The 19,551-nt window shown below is 37.8% G+C and overlaps 2 protein-coding genes across 6 annotated transcripts in view; one reads left to right on the top strand and one right to left on the bottom strand.

The window, feature by feature from the left end:
- Positions 1-56: 56 nt before the first annotated feature.
- On the bottom strand, positions 57-17,725 carry ALDH6A1 (aldehyde dehydrogenase 6 family member A1). 5 transcript variants are annotated; one of them, XM_058162312.1, is made up of 12 exons: positions 17,571-17,725; positions 15,067-15,126; positions 14,240-14,314; positions 12,373-12,534; positions 12,023-12,101; positions 10,231-10,533; positions 9,510-9,631; positions 8,194-8,383; positions 6,940-7,121; positions 2,663-2,842; positions 1,506-1,604; positions 57-1,316 (listed from the first exon to the last, which is right to left on the bottom strand). In XM_058162312.1, exons 1-12 carry the CDS (start codon positions 17,625-17,627, stop codon positions 1,212-1,214), a joined length of 1,614 nt encoding a protein of 537 aa, XP_058018295.1. In that variant the 5' UTR covers positions 17,628-17,725; the 3' UTR covers positions 57-1,211. The 5 variants fall into 5 exon arrangements, with proteins under 5 accessions (XP_058018295.1, XP_058018298.1, XP_058018297.1 ...); XM_058162315.1 differs by lacking the exon at positions 1,506-1,604; XM_058162314.1 differs by lacking the exon at positions 14,240-14,314 and having other exon boundaries at positions 17,571-17,724.
- A 201-nt stretch (positions 17,726-17,926) lies between these two features.
- The window catches only part of LIN52 (lin-52 DREAM MuvB core complex component), a 47,015-nt gene continuing 45,390 nt past the window's right edge, over positions 17,927-19,551 (top strand). The window contains exon 1 of the mRNA XM_058162335.1: positions 17,927-18,059. Within this exon, the coding sequence (XP_058018318.1) occupies positions 18,041-18,059 (19 nt within the window). The 5' untranslated portion in view covers positions 17,927-18,040. The remainder of the gene's footprint in view (positions 18,060-19,551) is intronic.

The following is a 19,551-nucleotide window of genomic DNA, read 5'->3' on the forward strand; positions in this document are numbered from 1 at the left end:
GATTTAGTATTAGTATTTCTACTATTAGATTATTAGTCTGAAGAAAACCAAAAGTCTTCTGAATTTAGTAGCATTTATTCATGATTAACATCAATATGCAACTTTCAAGCATATGGATGAATAACCTATTCAGGTAGTAATGATCTATTTTTAAGCACCTGTTAGGTACAAAAGCTAATTTGATTAGACAATAGAAAGCAATAGCATATTTTCCAAATTTATGGAAATATCTTCTGATTTTTTAAAAAACTCCATGTGAAGACCATAGGTAGCCCCAAAATAGCATCACTGTATCATCCTTTATCTCTAAATTTGACATATATGTATCACTCATAGCTAATCAGTACATATTGCTTAACAAGCCAGAGATCTCAAGATCAATAATATGTATACTCAAGTATATAAAATCACAAATGTCTTTGTAACTAGTGCTAGAATTTACCCTTCTCCACATATATTTGACTAATGAAAAATATCACAGTCAGATTAAAGCAATATTGATAGAATAAATTGCCTCTATAAAAATATGTTGCTTTCTTGCGCCATTTGTTCAGCACCACTAAAAACAAAGCTCAAATACATCTAGTTCCAAATATATTCAGTGCATAAATAGTATGTAGGCACATTCATGTATAAAATTAAAATTCGTTGATTTTGTATGGCTAAAGGGAACTAAAATTCTAGTGAAGGTAAGGCTTCACTGCTTCTCCACAAGGCCATGCTCTCAAAACAGCTTTATGAAGTTCTCCTGGATTTGCCTCTCCCGAAATTTACTTTCCCCATCCAATATGAGATACAATTATTCCAGCATGTACAGGATTTCTTGCAAAAAAGAAGTCTTAAAAGCAATAGGACATAACACCCATAAACAGAGTGATAGCAACTATTGTAATAACTGGTTCCCAGAAAAACTAATTCTGTAGGAAGAGGCCTGCATTTTCAACACTATCTAATGAATAGGAACAAAACCAGATGAAGCAGATACTGCTTTGGCCTGATTACTCACCATAGAGTATGGTAAAAAAAAGATATCCCATATATAGATAGAAATTAAATCTTGTGTTAAAAGCTCTATTCAACTGATTGGAAAGAATGATCCTGACATGAAGACATATCTATATTTCCAGGGTAAGAATGGCAACTCAAGAATAGCCTGCACCATCCCAGATGAAAAATACTTTTAACAACTCCAGCAAGTATGTCAACTGACTTTAGTTCCCCATGGTTGGCATAACTACTGCAGGTTTGGTAACAGTGGCATCTTCCTCTTTCCATTGGGAAATAACTGTCTTCAGCTGTGTATAGAACTGCACCCCCTGAAAGAAATAGAATACTAAGGTATAGAATTTATGCCAGTTTATGATGCAAAATCATTGCAATTTAAGAAAAAAACTTGAGACAAGCTCCTGGAAGTTCACAACAAAATACAATACGTTAATAAGCACATTCCTCACACGTTCCATTTCACAGACACAATAACATATTTTTTTTAAAAAAGCAGTTACCTGTTTGCCATAGAAATTGGTATCCCCCCTAAAAGATCCACGAGAGCCAGTGAAGGAGAACATTGGCAAAGGCACCGGAATAGGAACATTCACACCAATCTAAATCAAAACCATATTAACAATACTGTAATAGAGCACAGGTAGCAATCAGCACAGAATGCTAAAAAGAATAAGTCCATGATCAGGATGCCCTGCATTCAAATCCATACTCTCTGTAGCAGACCTCTCTCTCTCCTAGAACAATTTTTGAGCAATTTGATGTTTTGCAACCTCATAATCAAGCAATACATGACTTCTTTTGTTATAGATATGTAATTATTAGAATGACAGCAAGAGAAGATGGGAATTTTAGCTTTTCTCCCCTGCCACAATCCTAATGAAAAATAGTCTAAATCTTTAGACTGAGAAAGTTAAGTAAGCCAAATCAATTTAAGAGAATTTAAAATTGCAAAGATCTTCCCTGCCTATCAAGCTTGTACTGTTATGACAAAAAGCGGTCAGACAAGAGATTACTTTTCAGTCATTTTCCACTCACTGATTTTGATAGAAGATAAGTCAATTTTGATAGCATCATGGGAGATATCCTTTCTTCCTATTTTGAGATATATGCTGACATAGTTCTGACAATCCAAAGACCATGTGTCAATGGGCTCTTTTATAGATTTTTAAAATTTTCTGTAGGGTGTCTATAAGACCTCTATCTTTCAAAACAGAAATTAAGCAATTCTCTGATGCATTAGGTAAATCTCCAGGTCGTTTCAGTTCTAGCAAATACTGTCAACTCAAGTGCTTTTCACTTCAAAATATGTTCTTGTTTAATGCAAAAAACATATTTCACATTTCATTTAATTTGGCTCTCAGTTCATCATTAATAAATAGTTACACTGAGAGAAAAACAGTGATGCAGTCTGCAGTGCAGTATTATTGACAGGGACTCATTTTTAAAGTAATGCAGCAAGCCTAAGAAGCAAATAAATGAATGAATCATTATAATTAAATATACACTAGTATTAAAACTGTGAGGCCTATATATGTCACAGCTTTCCATCTAAACTACTTTACAAGTCATCTGAAAAATTCAAACATTAGGAAATTGCTTTGATCCATCAAGTTTCTACTCAAAACAAGTTCTATATAAAAGATCCTCTTTTATTTACCTGTCCAACATCCACTGAATGGGAGTATTTCCGGGCAGTGGCACCATTAGTGGTGAAGATTGCTGTTCCATTCCCATAAGGATTGCTATTAACTATTTCAATTGCTTCATCCAGACTGTTTGCTTCCAAAACCACTAGTACTGGTCCAAATATTTCCTCCTTATAGCAGGTCATATTAGGCTATCAAATCAGAAAAACTTGAAATGGCATACACTTCAGAGAGATAATGCAAAAAATCTTATATTACAGAAAAAATAATTTCTGTTCACAAAGCATGGTTCACATGTCTTTCACATAACCATTGACACAATAATTACCATTCTAGGCTCTGATTATCCAATACTATACACAACATGGATCATCTAAGAAAGAAGAGGAAGGTATTTAAGGTATTTTTTTTAAATTAAGCAGCAAATTCCTAAGTGGGGTAAATAATTTTAATTAAAAATTCAGTATGCAGAGTTCCGGCTGACGTTGCAGCGAGATCAGACATGAGGAGCAGGTCTCCACACTTCCGTGCCAAGTTCTCCCCATTGGTGAACTCTGAAAGGAGCCAAAGCTGCCCTGTAGGGGTGGCAAAGCGAATGGGAGAAATGTTTAAAATGAATAGTCAGGACTTAGATGCAGATAGGGATAAAGATCCAAGATAGGAATATGTGAGGCAAGTTAAAAAATGAACAATTAAAGCTTTAAAGAGATGATGGATAGAAAGGATTTGTTTTTAAGTATAATGGTGGCATAATTAAAAGTTAGAATGGGGATAGAAATAAGAGAGAGGGAATATTAGTATACACATGTTTATACAATAAGACAAAAGTAATAATAAGAAATTGAATGATGGTATTATGTATGTTTAAACAATATTGTGACTGGCATTGGAATAAGGTATTGAAACACTGAATAATTAAATAATGAAAGTCTATAATTTAATACAAAGATGTGTATTAACACTAGAACTACGTAAGCTTGAGAAATTAACAAATATGATTAATATCACTATTTTTATTTGTACTAAAATGTAGGACATCCAGGTCATACATATGGATATAATGTAAAATAAAATAAAAAACTTGAAACAAAAAAAAATCAGTAAGCTCAGCAATAATGGAATATAGAATAATGATTGGAAAAGAAAAATGTAGAATAAAATGGTATGAGTGGGAAGGATTAATGCCTGGAAGCTTAAACATAGTCCTATTAAGAAATTAGAAGAAAGAAAAAAAGTGTAATATGCTGGCCAGGACAGCAATTTAGCTGTAGAAACCAGATCCCAATTCAGATATAAAATGCACTAGCTGACCTTAATTCCCTGATTGCTTCAGAAGACCTGCAATCTAATCTTACATAATTTTACTTAGAAGCCAGACTCTGTAAACGTAACAAAGCTTATTTTCATGCAACTCTTACAGAATCAGTGTTCCCTGAAGTAGTGGACAGGTATAAAAGAAAGAAATCAGCTCTTTTCCATGTTTGCTGTTCCTCCTCCATCATTTTAACATCATCTTTAGATCTAATCTGATTAGAAATAAATATGTAATACTCATGGCCTGCATCTTTCAATAATCCTTAACTTTCTGTAGAAAAGAAGTGTATCTTCGAACAGATAGCTGCTATCAACTGACCTTCATAATAAATCTTCAGTCGGTACAAAATTCAACTAGGTGAGCATTTATGTGTGTACCTAGAACTACACACATTACACCTCTGTTCCATGAGCTACATTGGCTACCAATTTTATTTATTAGATTTTTATCCCACCTTTACTTCTAAGTAACTCAAAACACTAAGTATGTAATATTCTGTAACACCCTTTCCTACTCTTTTTCACCCACAATAACCTCGTGAGGTGGGTTGGGCTGAGAGTGTGACTGGACCAAAGTCACCCAGCAGCTTTTCATGCCTAAGATAGGAGTAGAACTCATAGTCTTCTACTTTCTAGGCCAGCACCTTCAACACTAAACCAAACTTTGCTTATGGGTCCAATTCAAGGTGCTGATTTATAACTTCTAAAGCTCTATATAGCATGGGGCCAGGTTATTTGAGACTGCCTCTTTCCATTGATTACTCCTCCTCCCCTCAAATCCAACAAAAGAGGCTTGTTATAAGTTCTATCCACTACAGAATGTCATCTGGTGGGACCTGGAGGTCTATAGCTGCTACTGCACCCGCCCTATGGAATATTCATTACGCAGGGGTTTGGCTGGCCTGAATTTGCTGGTTTTATGGAAGGACTTAAGAACTAGCTTTGTCATCTGGCCTAGTCAGAAAGTGGTGTGGAGCTCATAAAATGGATGTACTGTTCTTGAATGTCTGTACTTTCCCAGTGAATGTATTGTACCACTCTAAATTGTTTTTAATAACTGTATTGTTTGATTTTTTAATTTGGTGTATGTGTGTGTATTGTTTGTTTTGACTGTAGGGCAGTTACAGTAACTGAATAAATAAATAAATCTATCTATCTCACCATCCCTGCCAGGAATACAATCTACAAGAAAACATCCTAGGTTTGAATCCTCAGTTTTTAATGTTCTTATTTTTTATTTTACTTGTTGTTTTTATTTTATTATACAGCAGGCATAAGTTCATTTTTTTGCTTTGTTTTTGAACTGTCTCCAATTTAACAAACACTTTTATTGCAGTTGTTAACAAATTACTGATTAAGTGAATCCAGCTTCCTTAATTAACTTTGTTTGTTGAAAGCCTCCTGGGAAGGTCAAGATATAAGTACCATAAACGTGAGCTGATTGCCAAGCACTGGAATTGCTATATCATGTCACCATGGAGGGGAGGGTGCAACAGTCTTAATTTTGAAGCTGGATCACAAGTCACTTTTTCTGAGGTGCTTCAAGACATTGTTAAATGAATGGTCCTAAGTTGAGGACCATTTGTATTTTCAATTTCATAGGAAGTTAGTAGAAAGGAATGCTGTTACCGAATGTGTCACTTGACAAGCTCAAGACGCTGAGCTTGTCGATCGAAAGGTCAGCAGTTCAGCAGATCGAATCCCTAGTGCTGCGTAACGGGGTGAGCTCCCATTACTTGTCCCAGCTTCTGCCCACCTAGCAGTTCGAAAGCACGTAAAAAATGCAAGTAGAAAAAGAGGGACCATCTTTGACTCTTCAGCTTTGAAACGGAGATGAGCTCCCTAGAGTCAGGAACGACTAGCACATATGTACGAGGGGAACCTTTACCTTTAATGTGTCACTGGCACAGCACTGCATTATTTGCATCACCAATATAATCATTAATAGAAATATCACGGAAAATCTATTGCTACACTTCTCCAAACATTAACTAATATTGGTAGGGTCCTGATACAGGTAGTGCTCAAAAAGTACAACCACAATTGAGCCCAAAATTTCCATCGCTAAGCAGGACAGTTGTTACATGAGTTGTGCCCCTTTAACAATCTTTCTTGCCACAGTTCTTAAGTGAATCACTGAAGTTGTTAAGTTAGTAATTTGGTTGTTAAGTGAATCTGGCTTCCTCATTGACTTTGCATGTCAGAAGATCGCAAAAAGTGATCATATGACTCCGGGACACTCCAACTGTCATAAATACATGAGTTGCCAAGAATCTGAATTTTGATCATATGACTCCGGGACGCTGCAACTGTCATAAATACATGAGTTGCCAAGAATCTGAATTTTGATCATATGACTCCGGGACACTCCAACTGTCATAAATACATGAGTTGCCAAGAATCTGAATTTTGATCATATGACTCCGGGACGCTGCAACTGTCATGAAGTGTGAAAAATGGTCAAGTTGCTTTCTTCAGTGCCGGTGTAACTTTGAATGGTTATTAAACAAATGGTTATGAGTGGAGGACTACTTGTAACTTAGCAGTTCCTCCTCTACTCTTTTGATTATTTTTTGGCAGGATGTAGCTGCCAATGCCTGCAATCTAATTCTTGGATACTCTGTAAATATCTGCATGCTAGCCAAAATTCAGTACCTAAATTTTGAGAACTTATGATGCCTATTTATAATGTTTATTTAGGAGTAGGATTCACTAGGCATATCTAATTTCTTAAGTTTCTCCCCTTTTTGATATACACAAATCACATATTTCCCATTTCACTGACAGATCATTTACAATCTGATCAGAATCCACTTTATTGCAAAGTAAGCAAGCTTCAGGATATTTCCAACATTTCAAAAAATAATCAGACACGAATTCTTTTAATATGAGAGAAAGAATTATTTCTTGGATCATTTTAGATTTCCCTTCTTTATTTTTAAAACTGGTAAGAATGATCAATACACAAACTCACCTTGACTTTACCAAGAATAGTTGGTCCAACAAAATTGCCATTTTCAAATCCTTTCACTCTGATTTTTCGACCATCAAGAAGAATATTAGCCCCTTCCTTTGCTCCACTGTCAATCAATTGGCAGACCCGTTCCTTAGCCTGCGGGCTGATCAGGGGTCCCAGATCTGCTCCAGGCTGATCTCCTATAATACACAAAAATTGCTCAGAGTCTGAAATCAGACTTCATTAAAACTGCAAAAAAATAAGCACAGTTACACAAAATATTCTGTAACAAGTCATCAGGCTGTACTTAAAATTGCTATTTAGTATTGCTATTAATAATTGCTATTTCATATTTGTTCAATATGTTTTGTTTATCCAAGGTACAATAGCCATCATGTTACTTAATTTAAGCAACTTGTTTCAAACTCTTTGTGCTAAATGCTCTATTTCTTCCTTTTTATATCCAGGTATTTGCCTAGTCAAGTAAGCCATTCTATGTTTTTTTTTTTTAATAAATACTGCAATAAGCATTTTGGTTGCTCTTGTAGGTACATTATTAAACAATATTTAACTATCTCACCTTAAGAAAAATGCAAATTTATCTAATAATTTATAACAGCATTTGCAATGGTCATTTTGAGCTCAAAATGAATATTTCAGAATCAGATGCCCTCAATTCTACAAAGCCCTGGAACAGCATAGCTGAAAGTGACCTCTGCTTTAAGCCAACAATACAAGGATCACTGAAGTTGTTTATGTTAAGACTTACATGGCAAGAATGGAATCGTCCTGCTCCCATCCATCTGCTAGAGAAGAACGGAAGCAAGGAACTTGCTTACCTGTTCTCTGGCAGAAAGAACCCTTGGTTCCAACTGCTACTTACTCTTGAATTGTGGTAGCAAGGGAAAAAGACATTGTACCATTAGTTAGAGGAACAAGACTCATCAACTGCCTGTCCTCCTAATCTGCAAGCCTGGTAGAACTTTTTTTTTCTTTTCATTTTACGTTGGTGAATTTGGAATATAGTTCTGGTAAGCAGGATATAAATAAATGGATAAAATAAAGACCCATTGTGATACGTGGTTTGTCTACATCAATCAGCTTTTCTCAAATAAATGTCTTCCAAATTTAGTGTATTTCAATTTTGAAAAACCTAAATAAACAATGATAAAAATTCTGGGAAATGATTCCGCTCATCTAAAGGGAATCTACTAGGAAGGCTGTTCTACATGCAAGCAACTGCCCATAACAGATCAGATTATAAAAACACACCTGCATTAACCCGCAAGTTCTTTGCTTTTTCCACCAGTTCTGGTAGCCATTTCCGAGACTCCCCTACCAAGACTGCAGCAGATAATGCCATGCACCGCTGGCCAGCAGCTCCAAAAGCTGCTCCAATCAGTTGATTTAGTGTGTTCTCCTTATTGGCATCCGGCATCACTACTCCATGATTCTTAGCTCCCTACAATATAACATACAGGCCGTCAAATGTACTGAATACACATTTCATAGCTTTCTCTAGATCTTAGGGATTTTCTGTTAAATATGGAGGCAAGAAATTAAGAATAGCTGAAGTATGTAAAACATAAAAATCTCATGCTTGATGAAAAGCTGACAATGGTAAAGAAATGTTGGAAAAGCCCCATATGCCATGCATTCACGCACAACATTGTGACTCTCTAGCAAATTGTACAAAGGAATTGTTTTGATTGACGTGGGAAACATAATTACATAACATTTAATTAATCATGTACGACAAACTTCAAGATGTGTCACCTAATTCCTAGTTAGCTTGTCTTGTTTTCTGCCCTGCAGAAATTTACTCTGGGATTTTTTGTGGCACAATATGCTGGTTAACCAATTCCAAATGAAGGTAAGGACTCATAGTTCCCATCACCAATCTCTTTCCACTTATGACTGTATGACTATAACTTGTTGCTGGCAATCCTTATGATTTATATTGATATATTGACCATCAATTGTGTTATAAATGTTGTACCTTGATGAACGTATCTTTTCTTTTATGTACACTGAGAGCATATGCATCAAGACAAATTCCTTGTGTGTCCAATCACACTTGGCCAATAAAATTCTATTCTATTCTATTCTATTCTATTCTATTCTATTCTATTCTATTCTATTCTATTCTATTCTATACATTTTAAGCAAATTTTAAATATTATATTATTCCTTAGCTCCTCAAAATTTGTATTGGAACAGGGAATATAATACTCTATCCAGCACTGAAAATAACTAGGAGATATAAGAAAGAATAAAAATAAAAAACATTTTGATTAAAGAGTTATTCAATGGCCCCATTCATACAGAATGAATTTAGGTCAGGATTTTTAAACCTATGATACAAAATAAAGATAAGCTTAGCATTAGAAACCAAACCATTGTGCTTTTCTTCAATACTTATAGATATAACTTGTTTAGCTGTATTTGAAATGACAGTCTTTTAATTTTTGTAATTTCAATGAAACTGCAAATCAGACCTGCAGTTCAAAGCACAAAATGATATTTCAAATGGTTTGATACATAGTATTTTGGTAAAATGGAATGATTTTTTTATTCTGAGTTTTTACCATATTGGCCTGGATTCTCTTGCCATGTTTTGAACCTCTTTCATAGATATATTCTCCAGCCTGATTAGATCCAACAAAGCTGATGGCTTTAATATCGGGATGATCACAAATAAAGTTCACAGCTTTAAACAAAAACAAAGAAGAAAAATGAAACACTGATAATTACGATAGTTTAAACACTGATAATTACAATAGACTTTTCTGTAGTTTACAACAGTAATAATTAAAAATTATTCATTTTTTCTATCTCCAATTACCCTAAACACTAAAACTGTAATGTTCTCAATTAACTTCCTTATAATTAAAACCCTGTTTCTTGGGGGCTCAGCTATTTGGGTTTCCTCAAATGGCACATTTACTTCTTTTTTTCCTTACATGAAAGCACAAATGCACAATCACAATTATTTGACCTCGTCATAAACTATGCAATCACACTTGATAACTGGGGTACCCACAAGCAGTGCAAATAGATTTGAAAACTGGGGTACCCCAAAGCAGTGAAAGTAACTTTCTTTAGTCATTTGATAACATGCTTACAAAGAGGACACTTAGGCTTCAAAGAAAGTGATGGAAGAATTGCTTAATTCCGCATTCTGAATTAATAAAATAGGAATACAAGCATGTAACTTGACTATTTTTCCCTTTGTATGACTTATATATTCCATACCATCTATACACTGAAGTGGGGAGGGAGTCCTTTCAAAATCTCCACTGCCATTACCTTCATGTTGTCCATGGATAATGTTTAGTGTTCCATCAGGTGCACCAGCATCCTGCAACAGCTGGGCAAGAAACATAAGGGCTCCTGGAACACGCTCCGAGGGCTTCATCAAGAAGGTGTTTCCACACACCATGGCCATAGGAAACATCCAAAGAGGAATCATAGCTGGGAAATTAAAAGGTGCAATGCCTGCACACACACCCAGAGGCAAGCGATAGGTGCAAGTGTCCATGTCTTTAGTAATGGAGGGAAGGGTTTCTCCCAACATAAGAGATGTCACACTACATGCATGTTCAACAACCTCTGCAATAAAAACAAACAGAAAAATATCTCCCTCAGTTCCTGTTCTTTATCTTCCAAATTCTTTCCTCAAATCATTTAAGTTTTAAATGCCACTCCAGGTAGCCCTCCACTTACAACAGTTCATTTAGTGACCACTTGAAATTACAATGGCACTGAAAAAAGGGACATGACTGTTTTTTGCACTTATGACCATTGCAGCATCTCCATGTTCACACAATCAAAATTCAGTTGCTTGGTAACTGGTCCATATTTATGATGGTTGCAGTGTGCTGGGGCCCTGTGATTATCTTTTGCAAATGTCTGACCAACAGTCAATGGGGGAAGACAGAGTCACTTAACCATATTACTAATTTAACAACTGCAGTGATTCACTTAACAACTGTGGTAAGAAAAGTCTTAAAGTGGGACAAAATTCACTTAACAACTGTTTCATTTAGCAACAGAAATCTTGGACTAAATTGTGGTCATAGGTTGAGGACTATCTGTATAGCCGTAAGAAAAACAGATAGAAAAAAACAAAGAAAGAAATCTTGGGTAATGCCCATCTTCCCAATGTGGTCAATCTAGGATTGTCAACTCCATCTGAAATCAATCCTGTAGATTTTCCTCTTCCCTCTCCCCACTAAATGTACCTAAAAGTCACTGATAGTGCCTCCCAGCAATTTGCAGCAAACAGCGTGGTCAGTTTCAGCACAGTCTGATTTAGCTCGAGCAGCTGATTGGCGGTTGGATCTGCCTCCTGGAATACTTCCTATCAGCTGTTCCAGGCTGCGAGGATCGCTGCCACCCATCGCCCCTGCCACCTATCGTCACCTCCGCACACCCCATTTTCAGCCTCCGTGTGCTCCATTTTTGGCCTGTTCCAGGCAGCGGGGACAGGTGGTGGTAGCAATCCCCACTGCCTGGAATGGGCCAAAAATGAGACACATGGAGGCTGAAAATGGGGTGCGCGAAGGCTGAAAATGGAATGCGCGGAGGCCAAAATCAGGATGTGCTGAAGCTGACCAGACTGTTTGCTGTTTGCTGCAAGGAGGCAAATTGCTGGGATGCAGAGGCAGAGGCAGATTTTCCCCCCCTTGTTTTCCTCCCCAAAAGCTAGGTGCGTCTTATACTTATAGTATAGAGCATCTTATAGTCCGAAAACAAACTATCCAAACAGATTACTTCAGAAGCTGCTAATAATCTAGCAAGGATATCCTAATTGAAGTCTCCACTGAGATATTTGGACAAAATGATTTTCATGGTTCTTCCCAACTCTATGATTCTGATACCAGTATAATATGCATATTGGGGGGCAATAGGATTAAGACTGAACAAAAACTATGAAAAGACCATTGTAATTACTATGGTGCATGAAATTCCCCATACAAAAGTCCAGAGATCAAAGCTATGCTCCAGAGAGTTAAGTTGTTTGGAAACATTCTCATCTTCCTATAGCCCAAAAAATGCTATTCTCCATGCACAGCAAGAGGCAGACATAAGCACTTACGGAGGCCCCGGAACACATCTCCCTCTGCATCAGCCAAAGTCTTTCCTTGCTCCAAGGTGATCAGTTTTGAAATTTCTTTCTGTAGATAAGAAGAGAATCAACTAATGAGGGGAATAACCACAACAATTCAGCAAATTTCTGGAAAAACACATTGTTCTGCAATAGCCCAATTTACCCAGAAAACAAGAGATGACTTAAAATGCCCATCTCCCCATCTGCTACTTTTTAATTAGCTTTTTTTTATAAAACCCAAAGTCCAAAGCTTGATATGTTGGCAAAAGAAAGAATAAATATAACAGACAACCTATTAAGCCTATATAATTTTTGTCTAGGGCATAGCAGTTCCTCACCAGATTATCCTTGATAAGCTGCTGGTACCGCAGAAAGATTTGCTGTCGACTCAGAACAGATACCTCAGACCAGCTCGGCAAAGCCTTTTTGCATGAAGCCACTGCTGCTTCCATCTCACTCTGTGTGGCTTTTGGGACTCGACCAACAACTTCATTGGTAGCCTTTTAGAATGACATTCCCATAGAATTAAATAATTACAACAGTTGAAATTCTCCCAGTAGCAATCCAAGAGTTCTTTAGACAGCATGAATCTATTATGGGATGAGTTCCCAGTGCTAGTTCCAGTTCAAAATAAAGGTTAATATTGCTGATTTTAATGTAGTAATAAAAAACTGTACTATGCAGCCGATACCCTGATCATATAATTTTCCAAGAAAATATTAAGAATATTTATGTTGCTTCATATAAAGCAGAAATGGGGAACTTCTAGCAGGGCACATCCAATCAGTAGATGTATTTCTCAACTCCACCTCTCCTTGTAGACAAACAAAAATTCTTATCTCCAAGAAGTTGCTGACTGAAGATAAGAGTTTTTCCTTAACATAGGCACAAATAGGTGATTAGAAATAAGAGTGCTTTGCTACTTCTGTCTGGAATCAACCTTTAAAAAGTCTCCAAGAGGCCTTAATTGCAGAATGATTAAATATTCTGGAAATAGGCAACATTTATGTACTTTGTCAAGAAAACTACATGGAAATAGCCATAAAAATCACCAGCAGTTGAAGTCACCTTGAAAACATTTATAAAAAGTCTTTAGAGGTTCTGTTGGGAAGGAATGAAAAATGAAAATGAAATGAAAATCCCAATGATAAATGCTCCTTTTTGATGTAATTAGGTTTTTAAAAAATGTACACTGAGGCAGCTTCAAATCAGATTAAAGTTTATTACAGTCGAAGGCCAGAAACCATTGGGGCATCTTAAGAATGCATGGCAAGAAAATAACTACTTGCCTTTTATCAATAGCAATCCTCAATTGTTGTTCTTAAAAACCTAATTGTTAATTAGAGTGCAATCAAGTTATTATTATTATTTTTTGCATTTTCTGTATTTTCTGTAGGGAGCCCTGATAGTTTGGGGAGAAGTAAATCAATACTTAGACAAGATAAAGCTGAAAGAATGGGAAATAAGAAGGGTGGCGATTACATGTGGCTTCATAAAAATCTAAACAATGGCCCTACCTAATCCTGGGATGGCATTCTGGCAAGTGATACCATCCATTCCTGACAGTTTGGTTCTTGGCCCCAAATAGATTCTTCTCTCAAATTTAATTGTTGAATTAATAACATTGGTTTGAACATCTCCAAGATCATTTTTGGAGGATCCTCTGGAATGGATTATGGCAAATGGTTGGGAAGGCAGATAAGAAAGTACAATCACATTAGTGGATTTCCATTTATACAACACTGGATTTGAGTAAATGCTTCCTCTCCTGACCCATCAATGAGAACATGCGATATTTTTATGGGTTTATACAAAATGAACTTCATGTTAATAAGCTGCATTAAAAAGTGCATTACCTAGAACTATAATTTAACCAGTTTCCATAAATTCTCTACAAATATGCAAATATTTACTCCTTGCTAGAATAAAAATTTGAAATTAAGGAAAAGTTTATTTATTCTTAATTTCTTAAAGAGAATGATGTAGAAGCAAGCAAGCAGTCTACAGGAAAATATGTGGTGGGAGAAACTTCATGCAAAGGATTTCTTCTACAACATATTTTCCTGAAGGCTTCTACATCATCCTCTTTAGGAAATTAAGAATAAATAAACTTTCTCTTAATTTCAAAATCTTGTTATAGCATACTTATTTAAATTACTTAATGTCATTTGTTTTCCGTCTCAAAAACAAACCAATACTACTTACAGGGTTGTAGATTTCAATCCATTCCTTACTTTTTGATTCCACAAACTTGCCATCAATGAACAACTTGGTTGTTGGCTGTAGAATATAATATGCTGGTTAATGCATATCTTAGTGTTATAAAAGCAAGATAAGATTGCTCCTTGCACTTAATGAAACTCATATTAATTCTACTTGTTCCATTTGCTCTTCATGGTATTTTTACAGAAACAGGACTCATTTATTTTGGATTAATATTAATAAACCTCAAAGTAAGTGGATCAAAAATTCCTGATAGCACAATCTACAAGACTATTATAGCCATTTTTATTACAATAAGCATTTAAGCCCACTCTAATTACTCCTCTTCTTTCTGTTGAGAAGAATATATTTTGCTCTAAGGCTGAATTGTCCCAGACAAAGTGATGCTTCCCTAGTCTTAACTGTTGCTTTACTCTAAAGTAGATCAGAATGCTATTGACGTTGCTGAAGACGTTGTTGTTTCGACGTGCAGGACTAGCTTAAACGTAGTTTTAAATTAGGGTTTTACACTGGGGTTTTTAAATGGGCTTTTTAATCGTATTTAAAATTTTTAGGCCATATATTGAATTAGTTTTTTATACTGTTTTTAACCTGTATTATATGTATTGTGGTTTTTACTAGCTGTGAACTGCCCTGAGTCCTTCGGGAGAAGGGCGGTATACAAATGTAATAAATAAATAAATAAATAAATAAAATATTCATCTCCATCTACAAGCTGAGACAGATATGCATAATGGGGCAACAGTATATTAAAATAATGATTTGCTCTATTTTAAGTTAATCTTTGTTTTCTTTCAAAAATAACTTACCACTGAAGAGGAGGAAATAAATGATGAGGAATGCCAGTTGAAATTTGTCTTTCTACAGATCTACAAGGCAAAAAGCAAACAGAACCAACTAAGCACATCTATCCTACATTTCAAGAAAAAAATCCAGCTAACTTAAATTTATTCAGAAGTGAGAAGTGAAGGCACACAACATTCAGTTTTCTACATTTTAAGTTCATAGCAATAATCCTGTTAATAATATTCTAGGATTAGTAGCCTGATTAGTTGAATCAGGAAGTAAATAGATCCCATATACAAACAAATAAAATATTGAAATAAGGTTGCTCCTATTAATAATGGCACACCAATAACTGTTTAACTATAGGTTTACATAGCCTCTTATTTCAAAAAGGTAACTATTAAATTTACAATATAATTTGAAAGACAATACAACAGAGGCAAGACTAAATCTCAGAAAGTTCAGTCATAAAATATTGTACTTACATTGACCACCAGGAGGCATTACATTACTTGTTTCATCTTTATTGGGAATTATCAGATGCTGGTAGTCAGTTTTTATAGGGTTCATGTACATTCATAGTTTAAATGATTATATGCAGTGTATTCACTTTAGGAATTATCCATTAACTTGGCAGTTGCAGGTATTTAGAAGCTATCAATACTGCAAGGTTTCGTATTGTCTCTTGAGTAGCTATTGCCATTTCTCTTTACTACTTTTTCTCATTGCAGAATGTAATATGAAAAATATTTTTGAACAGGGCATTCTAGCTGAAGAAAATTAAAAGGAGATGCTTTTAGAATTCTGTAATGCTTCCTTCTAGTTGTGTAGGAAATTCAGCAGTAAACAATTTCCAGTACTTGTTGACTAATTAGATTTAAAACTTTTTCACCAAGGCATATATGGCAATCTTCCTACATTTTATTCCTGCAACAGCAAACATGAACTCAAAGCAATCCCATCCCAATATCTTAAATGCTTCATATTGCATATGACCTCTGTATTACAATAAATTAATAGAACATTATCAGTTGGAAGAGACCTATCAGTACAGGCCTATAGTCCATATGTTACTTCACCACTTAACATTTCCTAGCCCAAAAAACCTAATACAGAAAACTATATTAAATGGAGAAAAGTCACAATGTTCTCTCTAATAGAAACTTAATGCTCCTTAACAATCACCACTACCAACTGCCCCCTTCGGAAAAACAGGAGTGATTTTGGGGAAGTTTATTTATCGACTTTTACCTCACTGTCATATTCCTAAGATTTAGGAATCTTATTATCTCAAAACCTTTGCAAGTTCCCCTGTTGCAAATCCGCAAATGAGGCAGTAGAGGGGTCTCTGCACCTTCCTGCAGCCCACAAGACACACCCCCTCCCTCCAACACACACAAATCTTCATCGGTGCCCCCACAATGCAGCTCCCATCCTGATATGCCCACAATTTAAAGTTGACAAGACTACCCTATATGCAGAACAGCTTTTAAAAAGGCAGAACACTAACAGCTTTTCGTTTCCCGCTGGAGTTTCCAGGGCAATCAACGTCTGGCAAGCAAGGAAACCTTAATGCAGGGGTCTCAAACCTTGGCAACTTTAAGCCTGGAGGACTTCAACTCCCAGAATTCTGCTGGAGTTTTCAGAGCAATCCACGTCTGGCACGCAAGTAAACCTTAATGCAGGGGTCTCAAACCTTGGCAACTTTAAGCCTGGAGGACTTCAACTCCCAGAATTCTGCTGGAGTTTTCAGAGCAATCCACATCTGGCAAGCAAGGAAACCTTAATGCAGGGGTCTCAAACCTTGGCAACTTTAAGCCTGGAGGACTTCAACTCCCAGAATTCTGCTGGAGTTTTCAGAGCAATCCACATCTGGCACGCAAGTAAACCTTAATGCAGGGGTCTCAAACCTTGGCAACTTTAAGCCTGGAGGAGTTCAACTCCCAGACTTCTGGGAGTTGAAGTCCTCCAGGCTTAAAGTTGCCAAGGTTGGAGACCCCTGCCATAATGGACCTTGGCTTGATCTGAAAAAGGCAGTTCTCAAGCAGACGCAGGACAGAATTTCGCGCAGATCTCGGGATCCTATCCGTTTTCTTTCTTCTTCTTCTTCGAGAGTGCCCTTAAAATTGAACTCACTGTCAATCTGAAGTTTATAAAATCCGAAACTGGTCTTGCCAGCTGCGTGATCCCATCGAGGGCGACCCAGATGTTAAGGCTCTCGCCGGGAGGAACCTCCAGCCAGGAAGACTTATCTTCGGAAGGTCTACCGTGTTCCAAGGCGAAACGCCAGCGGCTTTTAGGGAACGCTCGCTCTCCCCTCCCCGCCCGCCCGCCCGCCCGTCCGCCCTCGGGTGCAGAAGTCGGCTCAACGGCGAGGGGTTAAGCGCAGCGCGCAAATATGCCACGGACGGGAAAGATCTCCCCGCCACGCCAACGGCAGCACTGAACTCCGCACGTGCAAGACCAGACGCGTCCCCCCCCCCAACTCTCCCTTCGGAGCCACTTCGCCTCTTTCGCGCAACCTCACCTCGAACCAGAAGCGCCGCCCTCCCTGCGACCCCCGAACTGCAGCCACAACCGCCATTCTTCCAACGACCACCTGCCGACGAGCGCCCTGCCCACTCCCAGCTCAACAGCTGGGCGCCGCCCACACCTTTTGTCTTTGGCCAACCCGAACCGCATCCCTCCCCTCCGGGGGCGCTCCCGCCAACCAATAGAACATTGAAAGGGCCCAGCTTGCCCCAGCCCCGTCAAGGGCAGGATGCCATTGGCTGCTTCGCTGTAAACGCCCCCTCCAGGCGGAACCTGACTGGACAGTTTTTCTTTTCCCTAGTTACGACCCTTGGAGTTTTTTGGGGGGGGAAAGAGGCGGAACGTGAGGGGGCGGGGCAAAGGAGGCGGAGCGTTCTTGTTTCGTTCGAAAAAGAGCTGTCAAGAGTCGAGACTCCCGCGTGAAAGGGGGTGAGTGGAGATTGGCCTATCATGTGACGGGCTAAGATGGCGGTCTCTACAGAAGGTAAGAGACGTTGAGGAAGACGGAGAGGTTTGTAGTATTCTGTCTTCCAACTTCTTATGCTCGCGGTTTACCTATTTTTTAGCAGGCATGTATTGATGACGGGGATAGTTAGCCACTCTCCCCGTAATCGGTTCAGTGGTGTCCGATTCTCCGAGACTGCCTGGCCATGCAAGGTTTTGCAAAAGGGGTTTGCCATCGCCTCCTTCCTAGGGCTGAGAGTTGACTGGCACAAGATCACCCAGCTGGCTTTGTGCCTAAGGCGGGACTAGAACTCGGGGTCTGCCGGTTTCTTGCTGATGCCTTAACCAACGGAACCAGACTGGGTTTCTAATTATCTAGAAGCCCCTTAAACGTAGGTGGGAACGCTCTTTTTGGTAGCATTGGACTTCGCTTCTAGAATAGAATGGAATAGAATAGAATAGAATCTTTTTTCTGAACGAAAATGCTTAGAATCGTGTTTGACGCAAGCTCATGGTTGGAAACAGATCGTTGTTAACATGATTATTAGGATTTAAAGTAGATCTCTAGTTCAGGGGTCTCCAACCTTGGTAACTTTAAGTCTGGCAGACTTCAACTCCCAGAATTCCCCAGCCAGCTTTGCTGGGAGTTGAAGGGAGTTGAAGTCCGCCAGGCTTAAAGTTGCCAAGGTTGGAGACTCCTGCTCTAGTTGGTCTGACCCTGTTCTTAGTAATCCGTACAATTTCCTGAGGAATGATGGTCGGCTTGTGTTTTGTGTCAATAAGCGCCAATAATGGAAATCATTCTGGAGTAAATCGGACTTTTCCAACTTGCCTCCCAATCCAGTCCTTGTATGGTGGAAGCCTAACAGGCCAGGGAAAATTGTGGTAGTTCAGCTTTGGGCAGATGAGCTGTACTGTAGTGTAGTTTATATTGTAGAAACTTTGCTGTTTCTTAATAAAAAAAGCTGGGGGGGGGATCCTTTTTGCTTGGAATCTATGAAATGACTCCTAGGCCTAGTAAGCATTTATTAAATTTAAATGCTGCCCATTTCACCAATACAGTGATTCTAGGCAACTTACGATGTGATAAAAAGAAAAAAAAGTACTATAGAATTAAAATTAGAAGAAGTAAATAAAAAAAATTAAAAACCAAGTTGATGAGTGGCCTGGGAGTGGGGGATCTTCTCCACATAGTCAGCCACTGCAAGTCCCTGTCAGAGTCCCAAACCAAGCAGCAGAGCCAAGTTTTCAGGCTCTTCTGGAAGGCCAGGAATGTAAGGGTGGACCTTGCCTCCAGTGGGAGAATATTCCAGAGGGCGGCAGAAAAGGCTTTTTCTGGACCCCATTAGCAGAAATTTGGCACATGACACCTTTCTTCAGAGTGACACCTAACTTTGGTATAAACATGCTCTTCCATTTTTCTGTCCCATGATGTTGCTTTCCTTTTACCGTCAGCTGATTAAAAAGGCAGGTTTAAGTTGTCTATATTGTACCAGTGGTAAAGTCTTGTTTTCCTCTTTTTTTCTGACATT

Source organism: Ahaetulla prasina, chromosome 1, assembly GCF_028640845.1.
Source record: "Ahaetulla prasina isolate Xishuangbanna chromosome 1, ASM2864084v1, whole genome shotgun sequence".
NCBI classification, from domain to species: Eukaryota; Metazoa; Chordata; class Lepidosauria; order Squamata; family Colubridae; genus Ahaetulla; species Ahaetulla prasina.

What these genes read in the sequence shown, in the direction of transcription:
- ALDH6A1 (XM_058162312.1), bottom strand. Translation starts at nt 17,627, where the DNA reads ATGGCGGTTGTGGCTGCAGTTCGGGGGTCGCAGGGAGGGCGGCGCTTC. An exon ending in AGCTTATCAAGGATAATCTG is followed by an intron (nt 12,102 to 12,372) that starts GTGAGGAACTGC and finishes TCTTATCTACAG; the next exon opens with AAAGAAATTTCAAAACTGAT. An exon ending in CTATTCTTGGTAAAGTCAAG is followed by an intron (nt 2,843 to 6,939) that starts GTGAGTTTGTGT and finishes CTGATTTGATAG; the next exon opens with CCTAATATGACCTGCTATAA.